The sequence below is a fragment of the Sturnira hondurensis genome, unplaced genomic scaffold (genome assembly GCF_014824575.4).
Source record: "Sturnira hondurensis isolate 20B ecotype Veracruz unplaced genomic scaffold, ASM1482457v3 Scaffold0001872, whole genome shotgun sequence".
NCBI classification, from domain to species: domain Eukaryota; kingdom Metazoa; phylum Chordata; class Mammalia; order Chiroptera; family Phyllostomidae; genus Sturnira; species Sturnira hondurensis.
Window position 1 is genome coordinate 19,118,317 of NW_028074503.1, and position 18,054 is coordinate 19,136,370.

At 36.8% G+C, this 18,054-nt stretch overlaps 1 protein-coding gene across 2 annotated transcripts in view; it reads right to left on the minus strand.

The window, feature by feature from the left end:
* RIT2 (Ras like without CAAX 2) overlaps window positions 1–18,054 on the minus strand; it is a 292,704-nt gene that overhangs the window by 178,249 nt on the left and 96,401 nt on the right. For both annotated transcript variants that reach the window (XM_037037027.1, XM_037037036.1), the window contains exon 3: window positions 2,158–2,231. In XM_037037027.1, coding sequence (XP_036892922.1) covers window positions 2,158–2,231 — 74 coding nt within the window. The remainder of the gene's footprint in view (window positions 1–2,157; window positions 2,232–18,054) is intronic.

Genomic DNA, 18,054 nt, shown 5'->3' on the forward strand with positions numbered 1-18,054 from the left:
TGAGTTTCTTAATGTATGGGTTTCAAAAAGTCTTCATATAAATATAGAAGGAGACCACTTATTTCCAATGGCTTATACAGTATCAGTATTCCTATTAATGCAGTTGCTTTTCTAATAGCTACATAAAACAGATAAAATAATGAAACTTTTTAAAATATAAATTATTTAAATATGAAGGAAAGTACTATAGTGAAGATTTGTGTACTCCTGACCTAGGTTTTCAGCTATTAACATTTTCTATATTTAATCAGAATTGCAGAAAACATAAGTCATTACAGGTGCAGTTGAAGCCTCCTGTGTACTTCTCCACTTTCCCAATTCCTCCTTTTCTCCTCAACAGGCACCGCTGTCATAAACATACTACGAAAATGTACCACATTCTAAGTTCACGAAGTAAAATTCTACAGTAAAATTCTTTTCTGTGTTTCTGTGTTTCTGTGTTTCTGTGTTCTAAGCACATTCTTTGCTTAGATTAGAAATCAATAAAAAGTATAAATCACACATGTATGTGAAAAGAATGCCTGCTCTCATATTGACCGTGGGATTCTATATAAGTTAAATGGGTTTTCAAATCTTCTACAATTATATTACTTTTTGATCCAACACTTACTGACAGAGGAACATCAAAATTCCCGGCTATACATGACTTTGGTTTTATATATTTCTCTGTATAGTTCACTCCATTTGTCTTGAATATTACAGACTAGAATTTTTAACCTTTNCCATGAAGTAAAATTCTACAGACCACATTCTTTGCTTAGATTAGAAATCAATAAAAAGTATAAATCACACATGTACGTGAAAAGAATGCCTGCTCTCATATTGACCGTGGGATTCTATATAAGTTAAATGGGTTTTCAAATCTTCTACAATTATATTACTTTTTGATCCAACACTTACTGACAGAGGAACATCAAAATTCCCGGCTATACATGACTTTGGTTTTATATATTTCTCTGTATAGTTCACTCCATCTGTCTTGAATATTACAGACTAGAATTTTTAACCTTTTTAGTGTTTTTATTACACGCTGACACTTTTACATCTTAATAATTCATTTTTCCCAATAACATCTTTTTTCCTGGTATTAATACCAGTATATCTGCTTTCGGTTTGGTTACTTTTGCCTACTTTCGAAATAATCATTCTTTGATTTGCCAGATTTCTCTACCCTTTTGTCTCTTTTAAACCGAATACAGGAGGTTAGTTTTGTTCTTTTATTCAATGTGATGTTACCAATTCACTTGCCGATTTGGGGAGAAGTATATCCACTTCCGTTTATTTTGATTCCTAGTGCATTTATGTTCGTTTCTTACATTATGCTTCTTTACTTTTTCTGTTTCTTTTCAACCTTATATTATATGCATTATTTTAAAATGCATATTCTCTCTGCTACTTTTTAAAACTATTTTTTAGAGCAGTTTTAGGTTTATAACAAAGTAGAGAATTATTTGTTTTATGTCTGTCATTTAATAGATATATTTTAACATAATTATTTTTAAAGCATAGGGGCAAAGAAAATCTCTATTCTCCTCCAAAATACTACACGGTTTTGAAATATTTTAACTCTGATTCCTTTTCTCCCATTTTACTTTTAATTGTTGTGCAGTACTTTAGTTATATCTTTATTTTTATATAATTTATTCTCTCCTTCTTTTCATAATTATCTTTCTCCTTGTTCCTAAGTGTATAACCTAACATATTAGATTATGCTAAATCTCGATTATGTGACCCATTCTGTTAAACTGTCTGCCTAGCCTCTGTTCCATAGGCATTATTGCCAAACAGACCTTCCTTTCTTATATTCAACTAAAATTCTCTAATAAATCTATCACCCGATTACAGCCTCAAACACAGTATTGAGCATATCTAAGGAAGAATAACAAACTATCTTATTAATTTTATCATCTCACTAGAAATATTACATCTCTAACTATATTGTTATACTTAGAAAACTAAGGGAATCTTGGAGTATTCTGCTTGGCACTGAGTCACATTTTCCTGTTAGTTTTTAAAATCTGATTCCTGGCTGCTATTGAAAATGTGTTCTTCTCCTATCTGAATAGTTAAACTTATCTTTTTACTTTTGGTAAATATGTTTGATTTAAAAGCCCAAACTGGCTTCAGAGATTGTAGGGGTCCAAGAAAAGTACCTACCTGACCAGCAGTGTCCAAGATGTCCAAATAAGCTGGCTCATTGTCGATCCTGACTTGGGTCTTATAAGCATCTTCTGAAAAAAGAAACACAAGACAAAAGTTTATATATAAATATTGTTAATGGAAAATGCATGATTAATTTTTAATTTCATAAGAAAAAGTTTCTTTCTAAATAGGTTACTAAGTCAGAGAATCAGATACTCTAGTCAAGTAGGGTGTATAGAGTAAGAAAGATATGAAGCAGGAAACTATAGGAAAGGGAATTTCTGGTTAGAGTGAAGTCAAGTGTATTTCTCCTTTATCGGGAGAATCTCATTATTTGAGAGGCCTTGGTTGTATTACCTAGAAACAAACCATGAAATAAATGTGTCAGTTCTTTCTTAGTCATGCACCACGAGTTTATATCCTAACATTATCCTCAGTGATGAAAGACTAAAAGCTTTTTCTTAAGATCGGGAACTAAATAGGGATGCCTGCATTAACCATTTTTATTTAACATAGTACTGGATGTTCCAGTTAGAGCAATACGGCAAGAAAAAATAAATAAAAGGCATCCAAATGGGAAAAGAAGGAGTCAAATTTTTTATTTGCAGATAACATAATCTTACATGTAGAAAGCTCAAAAGATTTCAAAAAAATAAAATAAAATAGAACTTCTAAACAAGTTTAGCAAAGTCACAGCTAAAAATATCAACATACAAGAATCAGTTGTGTTTCTATACAATAATAATGAACACTAGGAAAATAAAATTAAGAAAATAATTCCGTTTATAATAACTTCAAAAGGAATTAAATACTTAGGAATAAATTTTAACCGAGGAGGTAAAGATCTGTATACTGAAAACTTCATAAGTTTTAATGTGTTTATTTTCATGTGTTTATTTAATCTGTTACTTTGCCAAGTTTGTGTATTATTTAAATGAAAACTGCAAATATCTGAGTCTGAAGCTCTGCAGTGAGAGCCAAGAATCTTATTTTATTTATTTCCTCATCAATGCCAGTCCCATTCTGTATATCTCAGCCTTTTTACATACCTACAGTAAGTATACCATTATTTGTGAAACGTGGCGGGAACTTCTCAACCTTGAACTCACAAACTTGTACGGTGTGGCCACAGTTTTTATTTTGTTTTATTCACAATTTTTTAGTGTAAGGAAAGAGGCAACTGACTCACCACAAAAACACTGAGAACAGCGTTGAATTTTTTCACAATTCAACAATTATTTATACCACTGATTTTGCAGTACACGTAAATAAATGATTCTTTCCACCACTTTTTAGTTTAGAAAGTAGTGATGATCAAGCACAGGAGGCACTTTTTCAGTGGACAAAACTGAGCACCCCCAGTGAGATCTCTGCTCGCTGCTGAAGACAGGAACACACACACACACACACACACACACACGCGCGCACACACTATCATGGTCTATACTCTCAAGGAACTGATAGAATTGTGGTGAAAGGTATATGTATATGCAGTGGGATGTTAAAATTCAAAGATATATAGGACACACAGCTTACCTTCCAGGAACATTACTCCTTATGACTGTGCTCTAGAAGATGAAGTTGTGGGAAACGTAAGTTTCAGGGAGCTCAATCTACTGTGTTTTTAGCAACGCATGGTTTTTAGACATTCTAAAACCATTCAGTGTGCGGGCAACCACACAGTCTTTCTATTTTTTATTCCACTGCTCTTTGTACTTTCACTGATCTTCCTCTCATAGAAGAAAAATCTTGTGGAATTACTTGCAATTCTTTTTTTTTTTGAAGATACATAGGGTTGTTTTTCAATTTTATAGGGAAATATGAACAAGTACTTTGAAAAGTGTGCTGTGACCACATGTAAGTCTTTCAGATTTCATGTTTGTTTCCTTCAACTCATAGCCCCCCAAAAAGAGGCGACTGAGGCCAGGAGCATGCTGAGTAATCCAGATGAGAACTTCTCTGTGTGATTATCTGAGCTGTAGATAAACCCAGCACATAAAACATATATCAAACAAAAGCTTCTCCTGGGATTAGAAAACTCCTTGAAAGAGACTTCATGTGAATTGGCTAGAAATTAAGCCAGGCCCTCTATCCAAGATTTCTTTCTCTCTTTTAAAAAATAACCATCAGAGCACACAATCCAGTATTGTGAAGCTAGGTCACCTGCCTGGCCTCCATAGAAACTAATCCCTTTTATTTCCTCCCAGTAAATAATCTTTCGTTCTGTTTCCATCCATTCACTCCCGTTGAGACCTCCCACACAGAAATGCAGTGACAGAAATACTCTCTACAATGCATGTAAACACTTCCCTGAAATTCAATCATCTGCTTATAGACCCAACCCTGAAGTGAGCTCATTTATCTTTCCAAGCAAGAGGCCAAATGTACACAAAGCTTTATCAGGCAGAAATGGTAGTAACTGTCTACTCTATTGTTTGCGCAGAAAAGCACAATGGAGCCACTCTCTTGGAGGTATCTACCACCATAAAATTCATTTGAAAACACTGATGTTTGATGTGAACAATTACATCTCTTAGGGTGTGTCTTCTCCACTCTTCCTCTCCAGCAGGATCTCACCAGAAGAAATTATTGAATGCCTGTATTAAAGCATCAAGCCTGTTGCTAAATAGTGATGCTATGATTGGCCAGCCACTTGATCTTATTTATAAGATGCAGACAGTAGTACATGTTAGTCACTGCATAGGGGATCTACAAGGATCAACATATGTGGTAGGTATCATAGTGCTTTAAAAAACCCAATTCAAACTTAAGGCATGTTACGTTGTGATTTTAAAAACATATTGCTTCACATTAACCATAAAATTATGTTAAAAGTAAATCACTTTGGCTATTTATATTTACTCATATGGTGATGCTTTCTACCCAACAAGTAAATCAAAGAGGATTTGGCAGGATACATTTGCAATAATTATCAAAAACATAAAATTTTTCATTACCATATCTTGCCATGTATAATGCACACAAATGTGGGTGCATACTATACACAGCAAGATACAGTGATCAAAAGGCTTTAAGGTGTTCTGAAGAATTTCCCCCAAATAATTTATTTAACTCCTTTGTAAAACAAACTCATGTATTTAAAGAACTTTAAAGTAATTTACTTATAAATATGAAATTAGGATAATTTAAAATTATAATATATAACAGAAAATATTAGGTGATCATTGAATTTGTACTAGATGACTATTTAAAAATCTTAAGATAATTAAATACTTCTTATATGGCCCACCAGAATATCTGAAATATATGATAATTAGTATTACAGTGAAGATATATTTTTATAACTCTGAGCTAATATACATCTCTAAGATATTAATCATTGATCTAATTTTTAAAAGGACAATAAAGCCCTGGCTGGTGTAGCTCAGTGGATTGAGCATGGGTGTGCAAACCAAAGGATTGCAGTTCAATTCCCAGTCAGAGCACATGCCTGGGTTGCAGGCCAGGTCCCAGCAGGGGACGAATGAGAGGCAACCATAAATTGATATTTCTCTCCCTCTCTCCTTCCCTTCCCCTCTAAAGCTAAATAAATAAAATTGAAAGAAAGGACATTAAAAATATAAAGGTTAGAATAATCTGTAAGAACTTTTAAAAATATATTTTATTGATTATGCTATTACAGTTGTCCCAATTTTTTTCTTCCCTCTACCCTCCTCCACCCTGCACCCCCTCGCCTTCCAGCATCCCCTTTTAGTTCATGGCCATGGGTTGTTTGTAAAAAAGTACTTAAATAATCTTAATTGTGTGCATGTTTGTGTATGTGTGTGTGTGTTGTGTATGAAGCAGAAACATTTTAGAACACACTGTACTGGACACTTTCACTTGCACAAAAAGTTAAACCATGGCTGAATCTGCACTGATACAAGTCTAATGCATCGGTATATTTATCAATAATGATATCAATAGGAATTTAAGTATATAATCGTGCTGCACACTCTGACAGGCACAGAGTCTACAATGTGGAAGAAGACAGTTGATTTCTACCCACAAAGAGTTCATAATCTAGGGGAATACATAAAACCAGACAGTTACAATGAGTATGGCATTAGAAGCATTTGGAATGTGCTTATTGAGATAAGATGTGGCCCTTTTCCATAACTGAGGGCACAAAGGAGGCATAACAAAGTCCACTTAAAGTTGGAGGCTTGTGAATGGATAAAGATCTCACAGAAGTCTTATAAATAAACCTAGTGTACTCACACAGTGGATTATTTTTGCTCTGAAATTTAGAAAACTACAGCACACTACAACATAGAGGAATATTAGAAATAAATGTGGAGTAAAAAGAAGCTAAATCCAAAAACATATATTGTAGGTTTCCATTTACATAAAATTCAAAAAATAACTATCCAAACTAAGCTATATTTGTTGACAAATACTTTTTAAATTAGGATGGAGAACTACTTTGTGATAAGTCATTGTTTGCTATACTTTCTGTATTTGGGTTATAGTTTTAGTATTTAAAAACATTTAAAAGGGTAATTTTCTTAATTATTCAATTATACAAAAGAAGAAACTACCAAGTTCCAGTTCTCTAATTGTTCATATTTTATAATAACACAATATTTGCACAAATTTAACCCATAACTTAACTAATATTTTCAATGATTTCTATTTCTTCCTCTAATCTATATTAATTTTTACTCACATTATGACAAATTCCAGAAATTTAGTGTTCATGTTAAGTAGATTTCAACAATGCTAATGAGTATTGTGCATAGGAATAGAAAACAGAAAGATACCAAAGGGCCCTCCTGCCCAAAATATCTTTCTCGTTAGTTTGGCATGGTGCCCCAAATTCCCCACCTTCTGCTTTATTCTCTCCAGTTGAGATAAGCTATTTTATTTTTCAGGAACTGCCTATTAAAATGCAATGAAACTACAGGAGAGGTAAAATATTAAGCTATTATCAAGCACAAACACCTTACTCTGAGATTACTTTTGCACAAAATTAGCTGTCTTGAGAGAAACAGAAAGCAGACCCTGGGGGATGATCAGCAGAGATGATAAAACCAGGATGGAAGGGAAGACAGCGCTAACAGCTGTGGCCACAGAGACTGGGAGAGCACCAGGGGAAGCAAAGGAGCTGCAGGTAACAGGAGGGCACCTGAGGACCAGAAAGGACTCCGGGTTTTGGCAACTGCCTGATGCAAAGCAGTGTATGCATGAGAGAAAATGGTCCTCGCTGCCTCCTCAAAACTGAGAAAATGAAGTTGCTTTGTGCCCCAAGCTTGCTGAGCATGGCTTTTTAACAACAGAAAACTGTGTATATCTAAAGATAAATTTGACAAAGAAAAACATGATCTCTGCAATTCTAGGCTAGCCTTTTGTGAAGTCAGATAATCTTACTTTGTCAGATGGAGGAGGAAGGAGGGGAGTATTTTTACAGCCACGGGCTGGAGCAGTGGTTCACAATTTTTCCTGTAGATACAGATTTCCTGGGTATCTCGTTAAATTGCACAGTCTGTTTCTGTAGGTTGGGGCCCGGATTCTGTACTTCTAAGAAGCTCAGGTTGTACCCGTGCTACTATAGCAACAGTACTTTGCAGTGGTCATATGAGGTGGGGCTCATGTGCAATTTAAATTTTCTGGGAGTCTCACTAATGCAGTAAACACAAATGGGAATTTTAATGTGTTATTTAACTAAATTTATCTACAATATTATTTGAATATGTAAGCAACATAGAAAAACATTAACGTGATATCTTACATTTGTTTTCTTGTACTAAGTTTTGTGAAAGCCACTGTGTTTTTGTGCTTACAGTATGTCTTATTTTGGGCAAGTCACATGCCAAGTGCAGCACAGCCTCCTACGGCTCCGGGCTACCGTGCTGGCCATGACAGATCCGGACAGAGGGCCGGTTATCACAACTGTTGACTGTGTCTCCATAGACTCAACACACACATAGGGTATCTTTTTCACAGCCCTCAGTGGTCTTCTTGAAATGAATGACCAACCGAATTATATTGCAAACTGCTACTATCATTCTGGTTCATAGTTCATAGTTTATTTCCTGTGTGAGTCCAGGTTCTCGAGGGAAACATAACCAATATTTAATAAAACATTAATTATACACTTAAATGGTATCTTTATGTGTAAGACTGATTATAAAAAATTGGCTTACACCATTATGGACGCTGGGAAGTTCTAAGGTTTGCAGTTGGCAACCAGGAAACATAGCATAGCTGATGATATAATTTAAGGTTCCAGTGCGTGAGAGGCCCCACACCCTGCTGAATCAGTCAGGCTGGCAAAGTTCCCTCTTACTCAGCTTTTTTATCCCACTCAGGTTCTTAATAGATTGGACGAGGAACTCTTTCATTAGGAAGGGCCATGTATGTCCTTCAGTCAGTCTACTATCAAATGTTAATTGTGTCCAGAAACACCCTCACAGACACACTCAGAATAATATTTGACCCAATGTCTGGGCTTCCCATGGCCCAATCAAGCTGACACATAAAAGTAACCATCACACTTCCCCATGAAGTCTTCCTCTACCTGCCCAGTGAGAAACTCTACCCCCTTCCTGTACTTTCGCACATGGCTCTATTAAAGCACTTTTACCAATTAATCTTTTCTTTGACCTCAGCTATTTGAAAGCATGGAGCATGCCTTATTCATCTTTGTGTGTGCATTTTCTAGCATTCTGACAAACACATAGTAAGTGGCCATTAAATTAGGTTTAACTTTCAGATTCTTTCAAATGGGCTAGCTTGTTTAAGTCACCCAGCACTTCGACTATAAATCAATACAGTTTAAATATGAAAAAGAGAGAGTGATTAAATTTATCAAAGCTCACAAAACCAGTAAGAGGTGGTTGGGAGACTAAACTAGGTCTGTTATATTGGTTGTTTTTTGAAGATTAATCAAATGAGTAAAGAAGATTACTTGAAGGTTAGGTGCTGTTTAATTAAACTGAGTGAATACATAACTTCCAAATCTGGGCCACACTTAAAGTAATACTTAGACATAAATAATAGCTGAATCTTCCATGAAAGCACATTTAGTAAGAAGGAAAAAGCAGAGTACTGAACAATTCTTAAGTTTCTGGACATCTACTAAGTCCTACATTTATTCCATGATTGACATAGAAGCTGCCACTCACTTTCCCAGCCTCCTTTGCGACAAGGTTACAGGCATGAGACCTAGGATTTACCAAGAAGATATATTCAATGAAATCCCTGATTCAAAGTGAACATATGAGGATCCCTGTGCCAGGGAATTTGAATTCCTGGGAGGGTGACAAAGATGACAATCACTGTTCCCTGTGACAGCAACGGTGCCTTCAGGGCTTGACCAGTGCAACTACGGTTTAAGTTTGAACTGGTTCAGCATGGTGCCCTCAGAATTCACTTCTCTCTAGCCACTGGAAGTTATGTGAACTATGGATGCCTTAGCTCTTTCCAATCGAGGGCACCTCTAAATTGTCCTGGGGCTGCAACTGCCCACATCTCTTTTAAGAGGACTTGAGCTTGGCCATCCACCATCCTGGCTCTTTTAACGAGAATTTTTCCCAGACCTACCACCGATCCTCCCCTCTGTTTACAGGCTTCTACACCACTCAAGGTTTAGTTCTTCTTATCCACAGCAGCAGTTCTCATTTATAGTCTATGTGTCACCTTCAAACATCTGGTCGCCTTCCCCACGTTTCCACCATTCGGTGGGAACAGCCCATGAGGCAGTAAAGCGAAAACACGGGCACACAGCTGCTGACTGACATTTACAGCACACACTTTGTGCCTCAGTTTCCCTCTCCCTTCTCAGGCATGAAATGTAGACAACATCAGCCACATGTGGAGGCTGTGTGGCTGGTTCCTGTCTCCTCCCACCTGGTCAGGTGCTATCAGCAGGTAGTTCAGGTGTATGTCTCTCTTTCCTGTTTCCTCTCCTTCCTTCCTTCCTTCTTGTCTGCATTGTTATGGTTGAACTTTGGAAAAAAAGGAACCTCTGAGAAGCCACACAAAATAAAAAGACCTAAAGTTCTTACTTGTCTAAATGTTCACTTTGTTCCACACTTTTATGCCAGAGAGAAACAGCTGGTGATGTTAAATTTGTATGCCATTTACTCATTCAAAAATATTTTTGAGCACCTAGTGCTCATAATCTGTTCTAGGGCATATTGGGAACAAAACAGACATCCTCAATGCCCTCGCCTATTTTTAACCTAAAAGAAACGAACCTAAAAATAATAAAAGGGGATAAATACTGAAGTACAGTTTTAAGTCAAGGTGTTCCCACCAACTCTTGTAAAAATAGACAGTGATTCCAAGAGATAGTCAATTAATGAGGATGAAGAGAAGCCACCAACGGTGGGTTTAAAACCATCTGCAGCTCACTGATATAGAACTATTTTTTTCCATACTTCCCTGTACTGTGGGGAGACAGGGAGAATGAGAAGGAGGAAAAAAAATTCAGTGAAAAGCAATTGAGACTTACTTGTCCTTTAAATCTTACAATGTACAATACAGTATAGCTTATAACAAGGCTCCTGACAGCTTCACCATAATACATTTTCCAAACTTCCACTTTCTGTTATGCATCCAATGTTCTAATGACAGTGAACTATTTTGTGTTCCCTTAGCAAACCATGGGGCAAAAAGCTGCCATGCCATTTTTTTTTTTTTTTGCTAGAAATGCCTTCTCCCACATGTCTGTCATGTAAAAAGCTAATCAAGCTTTAAGCCCCAGGCAAATATTCTCTCCATTGTAAGGATTTGACTTACCTTTCCTACTCTTATCAAATACATCTCTTTTCAATAACTCCAAATAATTTCCCACACCTCTATGAGAAGACTTAACTTCTGTTTATGCTGTGATTTTTCCGAAGCCACTAAACAATAAGAAAATAATATTCTTCACTACTTTGATCAGTTCGTATTGATCTGAAATTCAAAATTCAGGTTTATATTCCTAAAAATGTCAACACTAATAACCATATAAGTTATATATAGCACAACTCCAGAGGGTCCCATTTCTTTAAAATCTAATGTGGAAGAAACAACGTGGAGTTGTGAAGAGCACAGCCCATGGTTGGGAGGAAAGGGAAAGGCAAGCAATATATTTGTGGTGTGTAAAATCACGTACAACATGCGTGTTCCATGCACCTGCAGCTAGAGGAAGCACTAAGTACTAAGATATGCATGAGGCAGGAGAAGGCATTTCTACTGGGGAGATGGAGTCAGATGGCCCAACTGGGAACATTAAGAAGGAACTGCAAAACCAGAGATGGCCCAGACGATGATAAAGTGATTTAGGAATAGAAATTGGATGCAGCTCAGCACTTAGTCCATGGGGACACTTGGGGATTTTTTATCAAAAGGTTTGGTGAAGGTTTTAATGTCACTTCTTCCACTCTTTGAGGAAGTTATTGTAAGACTGGCAAAAGATAGAAAAACACAATATATCCAGAGAGAAGGTGACAAAAGGAGTGTGCAATGCTGATAAATGGCAAAAACATCAGAATTCCTCGACTCCTCTTTTAGGATGAGAATTGTGTTGAGAATCGAACAATAGAACGAGCATTTGTAAAGACAGAATGAAATCCTAAGATGTGTAATTAGATCTGAAAGGAGTATGTGGCTACTCCAATGAAGCGCAAATCTGCTTTTCCAGATTAATGATGTCCTTCCACAAAATGTACGAATGGTGTTCTGAATGAGCGCCGTGCAGGGACACGAGCTACAGTCAGGCGAGACTTGCACTAAGACAGACAAGTACAAACTGGGATCAAATATGGTCGGGGGGATTAGTACATGTTTGGACTGCCCCCCTCGAAAGGAGACACAGCAGATTGTTTTGGTGAGTGGAAGTTTTCTAGGAGTTTGCCATACACCCTGCTGTTTGCCACAGTGTGGTTTCCATTCTTATTCGTGGTTTTAATGAAGGTACAGAATGCTACATGTTTACATAGGAAGATTGTGAAAAGTAGAGAATGACAGTGAATAATTTCAATGATCTTAATTAGTATGCAAAAGCTCTTTGACACTGTTGAGCAGTGTCTGTTTATAATAGGACTGTAATAGGACTGTTTATAATAGGACAACACCCACTGGTGGCTGATGTAATTTTCTGAGGTTGCTTTTTTCTCCCCTCCTCAATGCCCATGGACATGAGGAGAAGGTTTAAATTCAAACTTTTCAGTGGAACACACACCAGTTAGGGGCCACTCATCAGGTCACAGAGAATTGAGTACTTTTGAAAAGTTCTGTGTTAGGTCTGGCGAAATAAAGAACATTAAAATTCCCTTCCTTGCCCTGGCTGGTGTAGCTCAGTGGATGGAGCGCGAGCTGCAAACCAAAGGGTCGCGGGTCCCTGGTGGGGGCCACATGAGGAAAGGAATTCCCTTCCCTTCCTTTCTGCTGGACTGTGTGCATGCGCACAATAACACCGAAATTTCAGAACTTCACGAGGTAGAAACAATCCAAAAGGCGTTCCTTCACATCCAAAGGAATTTTAAAAAATACCCAGATAATGCGAAAGTGCTTTGGAATTTTAGTATTACCACCTTTTAATAAAATCCTATCTTACTCTTCACCGTTTGCCAGTATTTGTAATTGCTATTATTTTGGTAGCTATTGTAATGTACTGGCCCAATATCTCTTCTATTCTTATTATTCCATCATTTTTCAGCTGTAATGAAATAAATGATCAGCTGCTTAGCAGCTTAAAACAATGTTGTTGTGGACTGAATTGCGTTCTTCAAAATTCATATGTTGAAGTACCAACTCCCAAGGAAACTGTATTTAGAGGCAGGGCCTTTGAGGGGTTAATTCAAGTTAAATGAGATCATAAGGGTGGGAACCTAACCCCATAGGACTGGAGTCCTTCTAGGAAGAGGAGGAGACTTCGGAGCTCTCCCTTGGGCACAGAGGAAAGGGCATGTGAGGACACAGAGGGAAAGCAGCCATCAGCAAGCCAGGAAGAGTGGCCTCATCAGATATAAACCCTGCTTTCACCTTGATCTTGGATTTCCTTGCAACACACGTACCCTTAGAAAGTAAATTGTGGTTGTTGTTTTTTTAAGTATTGTATTTATTTATTTTTAGAGAGAGGTGAAGGGAAGGTGAAAGAGAGGGAGAGAAACATCAATACGTGGTTGCCTCTTGCACACCCCCGACTGGGGACCTGGCCTGCAACCCAGGCATGTGCCCTGACTGGGAATCGAACTGGCAACCCCTTGATTCACAGGATTCAGTCAATCCACTGAGCCCTACCAACCAGCGTAAATTTTGCTGTTCAAGTTACCCAGTTATGGTAATCCAAATAGACGATTCGAAAGGCCCATTTATTAATTCATAGTTTCTGTTGATCAAAAGATCAAGTATGGCACATTTGAGTCCTCTTATCATAATCTCACAGGGCTGAAATCAAGATGTGAGCAGGTTGTGGGTTTATCTTTTGGATAAAAGTTCTGTTTGTGTACATATATAAAGCAGCAATATTTTTCTATTATTTATTAGCTAGTTTTTGTCCCATTTTTGTCAATCAACTTTACAATAACTATTTAACTTGCAAATATCTTGTTTTCATAATTAAATTTCATATTCTTTAGCTTTGATCATGAAAAGTTCATCACAGCAGGTGTAGAAACCAGATTGAATAAAGTGAGAAAAAATAATCTCAAGCATTGTTGGTAAAGAGTTAAGGGCTGGCGAGAGTCTATAATTTAATAATTCCATGTCATTATCCCTACTTTTTAATTTTTTCTACTTTCTCTCATTTACCATACATCATGTTTGCAAAGATCTTTTGCAACTTTGGATCTTTTTCCAGGTTCATTCTGGTCATTGGCAGGGTTTGGCTTCTTGCAATTATTACACTGTGGTCCTTGTTCCCTTGCTGGCTGTTATCCAGAGGTCACTTTAGTTCCTGGAGGTCACTCTCATAGCCTAACCACATAGAGCTCTCACAACACGGCCAGTTACTCTTTCAAAGCCAACAAGAGAATCTTTGACCTCTATTCTTTGTTTTAAGTGTTTATTTCCTTAAGGTCATTCCCATCAAGATGATCTCCCTTTTGATGAACATAAACTCAACTGATTAGAAACCTTAATTACATCTAGAAAATCCCTTCACCTTGGCCATATAATATAAAATTTCATGGGAGTGACATTCAATCACCTTGTTATTAATTAGAAGCAAGTTATATGTCCCTCCCACCTCCAAGGCAAGGAGATTACATATGGATGTAAGTCACTGCATATCATCTTAGAATCCTGATTACCACGAGAGAAGCACAACTTTGTTCAGAGAGCGGTGATATCATATTTACCAACCCCCTAGTACTCTCTTGCAGGTAGGGAATGAGATAGAATTCACTTACATCAATTTCTTAGATGAGGCTTCCAGGAAGGCATTTTAAAAAGCAAGACTTGCCTGGCAGCTCTTTTTTGCCCTTTGCCGATCACCTTCCTATTTTCCATCTTGAATACGGATGTAATGTCTACATTTCCTGGAGCCTCTTTGTGTCCATCAGTGTTATAACCACAAATAAAGAAAGTTGGAGTGGAATTCATAAAAATATTGGGCCCACAGGCTTTGCTTCACAGTCACAATATCTGTGATACAGGCCACCAGATCTCTTGATATATGAGAACAGTTTTCCTTTTATGATCAAAGGCTATTTTATACGTCCCCATGACTCATGTCTAAGTAAAATATAATGGGTAGCACAATCGAGAGTAGCTTCACTTTGCCCAGTGCTGAGAAATGTTAGCAGCCCACCCAACCCTCCCACCATGGTGAAGTTCAAATAGTACAAAGAACATATTTTAAGGTTTTTTGGTGCACTTTCCAAGGCTTTAGAGTAATAAAAATTTGCTTCTTCTTCTTCTTTTTTTTTTTTACTAGATATTGAATGTCCCTTCATGGGAGGGTGCAAAGATGATGTATGATAAATAAGAGAAAGTAGAAAAAATTAAAAAGTTGGGATAATGACATGGAATTATTAAATTATAGACTCTCACCAGTCCTTAACTCTTTACCAACAATGCTTGAGATTATTTTTTCTCATTTTATTCAATCTGGTTTCTACACCTGCTGTGATGAACTCTTCATGATCAAAGCTAAAGAATATGAAATTTAATTATGAAAACAAGATATTTGCAAGTTAAATAGTTATTGTAAAGTTGATTGACAAAAATGGGGCAAAAACTAGCTAATAAATAATAGAAAAATATTGCTGCTTTATATATATACATATATATATATACAAACACATACATATACATGCATTTGCTTACAGAGTGACTATTTTAAATATCCACAATAACTTTTTTGTCATCTCTGAGGTTAAAAGGCCCTATTTTTGAGACTCTGAGATCATCTCTCTGAATGGAATGACCGTAGAATACATTCAGAGGTAAACAAATGCACATCCGTTTCCCATTACAGGGCTTCACGGCATCACTCTACCAAGCCCCGTGTTGCCAGGGATGGCACTGCCCAACTCTGTCACAGTGATGTAAGATGAAACAGTGTTGTATTTCTCAAGAAGTCAAAGTTTGATTCTGAGACGATGGTGGTGGCATAGATTTTAAATCTTTCTCCATCCCCCACAACCTAAATGACAAACTATCCCATGTATCCCCAAACATAAATGGCACTTGATGTATCATTGTTCTACAGGTCCCATGTGCGTCAGCCTCTGTGCAAGAGCAGACAGAGGTGAGCGACAGGAGGTCTGGGGGATCTGAGAACTCCACTATAACCAAGTGATACTTCCTTAAAAGGGCAGAAAGTCAACTGGGGAATAACAGCAGAAACTGTTATGTGCACGTGTCAACAGGCAAAAGAGGGCAAGGCATCCCCAGTAAGTGTGAACGTGCTGGCACACAGCTCCCCAAATATTGCCAAAACTGAGCAGCTCTCTCCCAGGAACAAGTTCACACTGAAAAGAGACTTTAGGGAAAAAAAATGTATTGAGCATGACAGCCTTAATAGAGACAAAAGAACAGAAGGCTTAGATAAAAATGAGGGAAAAGAACAAAAGCAGAAGCTCCAAAAATAAGCCTTGAACAGAAAGGTTGTGCTGTATGGTTGTAAAGTTAGAAAAACTATCCTGAATGGAGCTTCTTTTGAAGATTTCAGGAAAATCACTTTCATGTAAAAATGTATAGAAGGATTGAAGCCAATTACTATATGAGAGTAAGGCAAAAAATAAATGCATAAGAAGAAGGTAATATCCCTATAGACAAAAAATAGTATGCTAGAAAGATAGCCCATACCAACATTTGGAAATGTCACTAAATATGTTTAGATGATTTACAATGTACTAAAAATAATACAAGATATTAAATAGCAAGTCAGAAATAGAACTCAGAAGCAACATGATAGAACTTAGGAGAGAACACATTATGTCAGAAATATAAAGCTAGAGAAAAAATGCAGAGTCAATAAATGCAATGGCTTAAAAATAGTGTAAAATAAAACCAAAAAAAATAAAGAAAAATAAAATTATTTTTGGTTCACAATGGTATGGATGGAGGTAGAGAGCATTATGCTAAGTGAATAAGCCAGGCAGCAAAAGATAAATACCAAATGATCTCCCCTATAAGTGGAACCTATGAAACAAAACAAACAAAGGAGCAAAATAGAACCAGGGATGTGGAAATAAGAAACAAACTGACAGTGACCAGAGGGGAGGGCGGAGGGGAATAATGGGGAAAGAAGGGGAAGGGTCTAGTCAAGGAGCGTGTATGAAAAGGCCCATGAACATGGATGACAGGGTGGGGACTCACTGTGGGAGTGAGGGGTGGGCGGGGCAGGGGAGAGTAATGGGAAGAATTGGGACAACTAACTGAACAACAATAAAAAATATTAAAAAATAAAATAAATAAAAAGGAAAGTGAAAATAAAAATGATTCAAGAGAATTACAAATATATAAGACAGATATAAAAATACAAAAATAGTTATAATGGTGGCCTCGAAAAAGGAGAGCAAAGCATGAGAAGAGAGAAAATAATAAAAACAATATTTCAAGATGATGTCCTGAGATTTAAAAAATAGGATTTGAAATTACATATTAAAATGATTGATTGTGTACCTGAGGTAATCAGCCCAGAATCACCATCACCAATGCAAACCTCATAAAATCAATGGACTTTATTTTTTTAAAGAGTTCTTGAGGCATGCAGGCAAAAAGAAGAATAAAATAATAAAAAAGAAATTAGATTATCTTCATACTTTTTATTAGGAAAAAAACAGAGTAATATATTTTAGGTTATTATGAAAATGTGAACCAAGGATTTTATATCCTGAAAACTAACTTTCAAGTATAAAGGCAATGGGCAAACTATTATCAACATGCAAAAACTTAGGGATATTGTTTTGATAAACTTTATCTTTATACTAAAGAAGGAACTGCAGAGACATTGGCATGTATGCTGATAAGCATTGCCTCTGTACGATGTTTACATGCAGCATGAAGACTATGCAGGGACCCTGTCTAATGACCACATGCTCTGATGACAGTCATATACTACGCCTGCAGAAAAATGTGTGACGAGAATGGGCCAACATATGCAAAATTTTATTTTAACTTTCAGTAACTGTGTTTCCCAGCTCCATCCACTGAAAAAACCTAGGAACATTGACCACTTGGTAATAATAACTATTCCTGGCACACAAAATTTCGTCTTATATAACCATTTTGCATTACAACAAACCAGGGCTCCTTTGAGATATGGCTGCATCCAGTTCTGTTCTGGGAAATGAGCAGCAGAACCCTAGAACACTGTGCTGTATCAGAGAGAAGAAAGACATTAATTAAGGCTAAAGTTGTGTTCAGAGAACTCAGGAGTCCCCTTGACAAGACAAAAGCAATGGCGCAACATAAACAGCACTAAGAACAATGACTGCAGTGAAATAAAGCCCGTCAGATAGGTTTGAA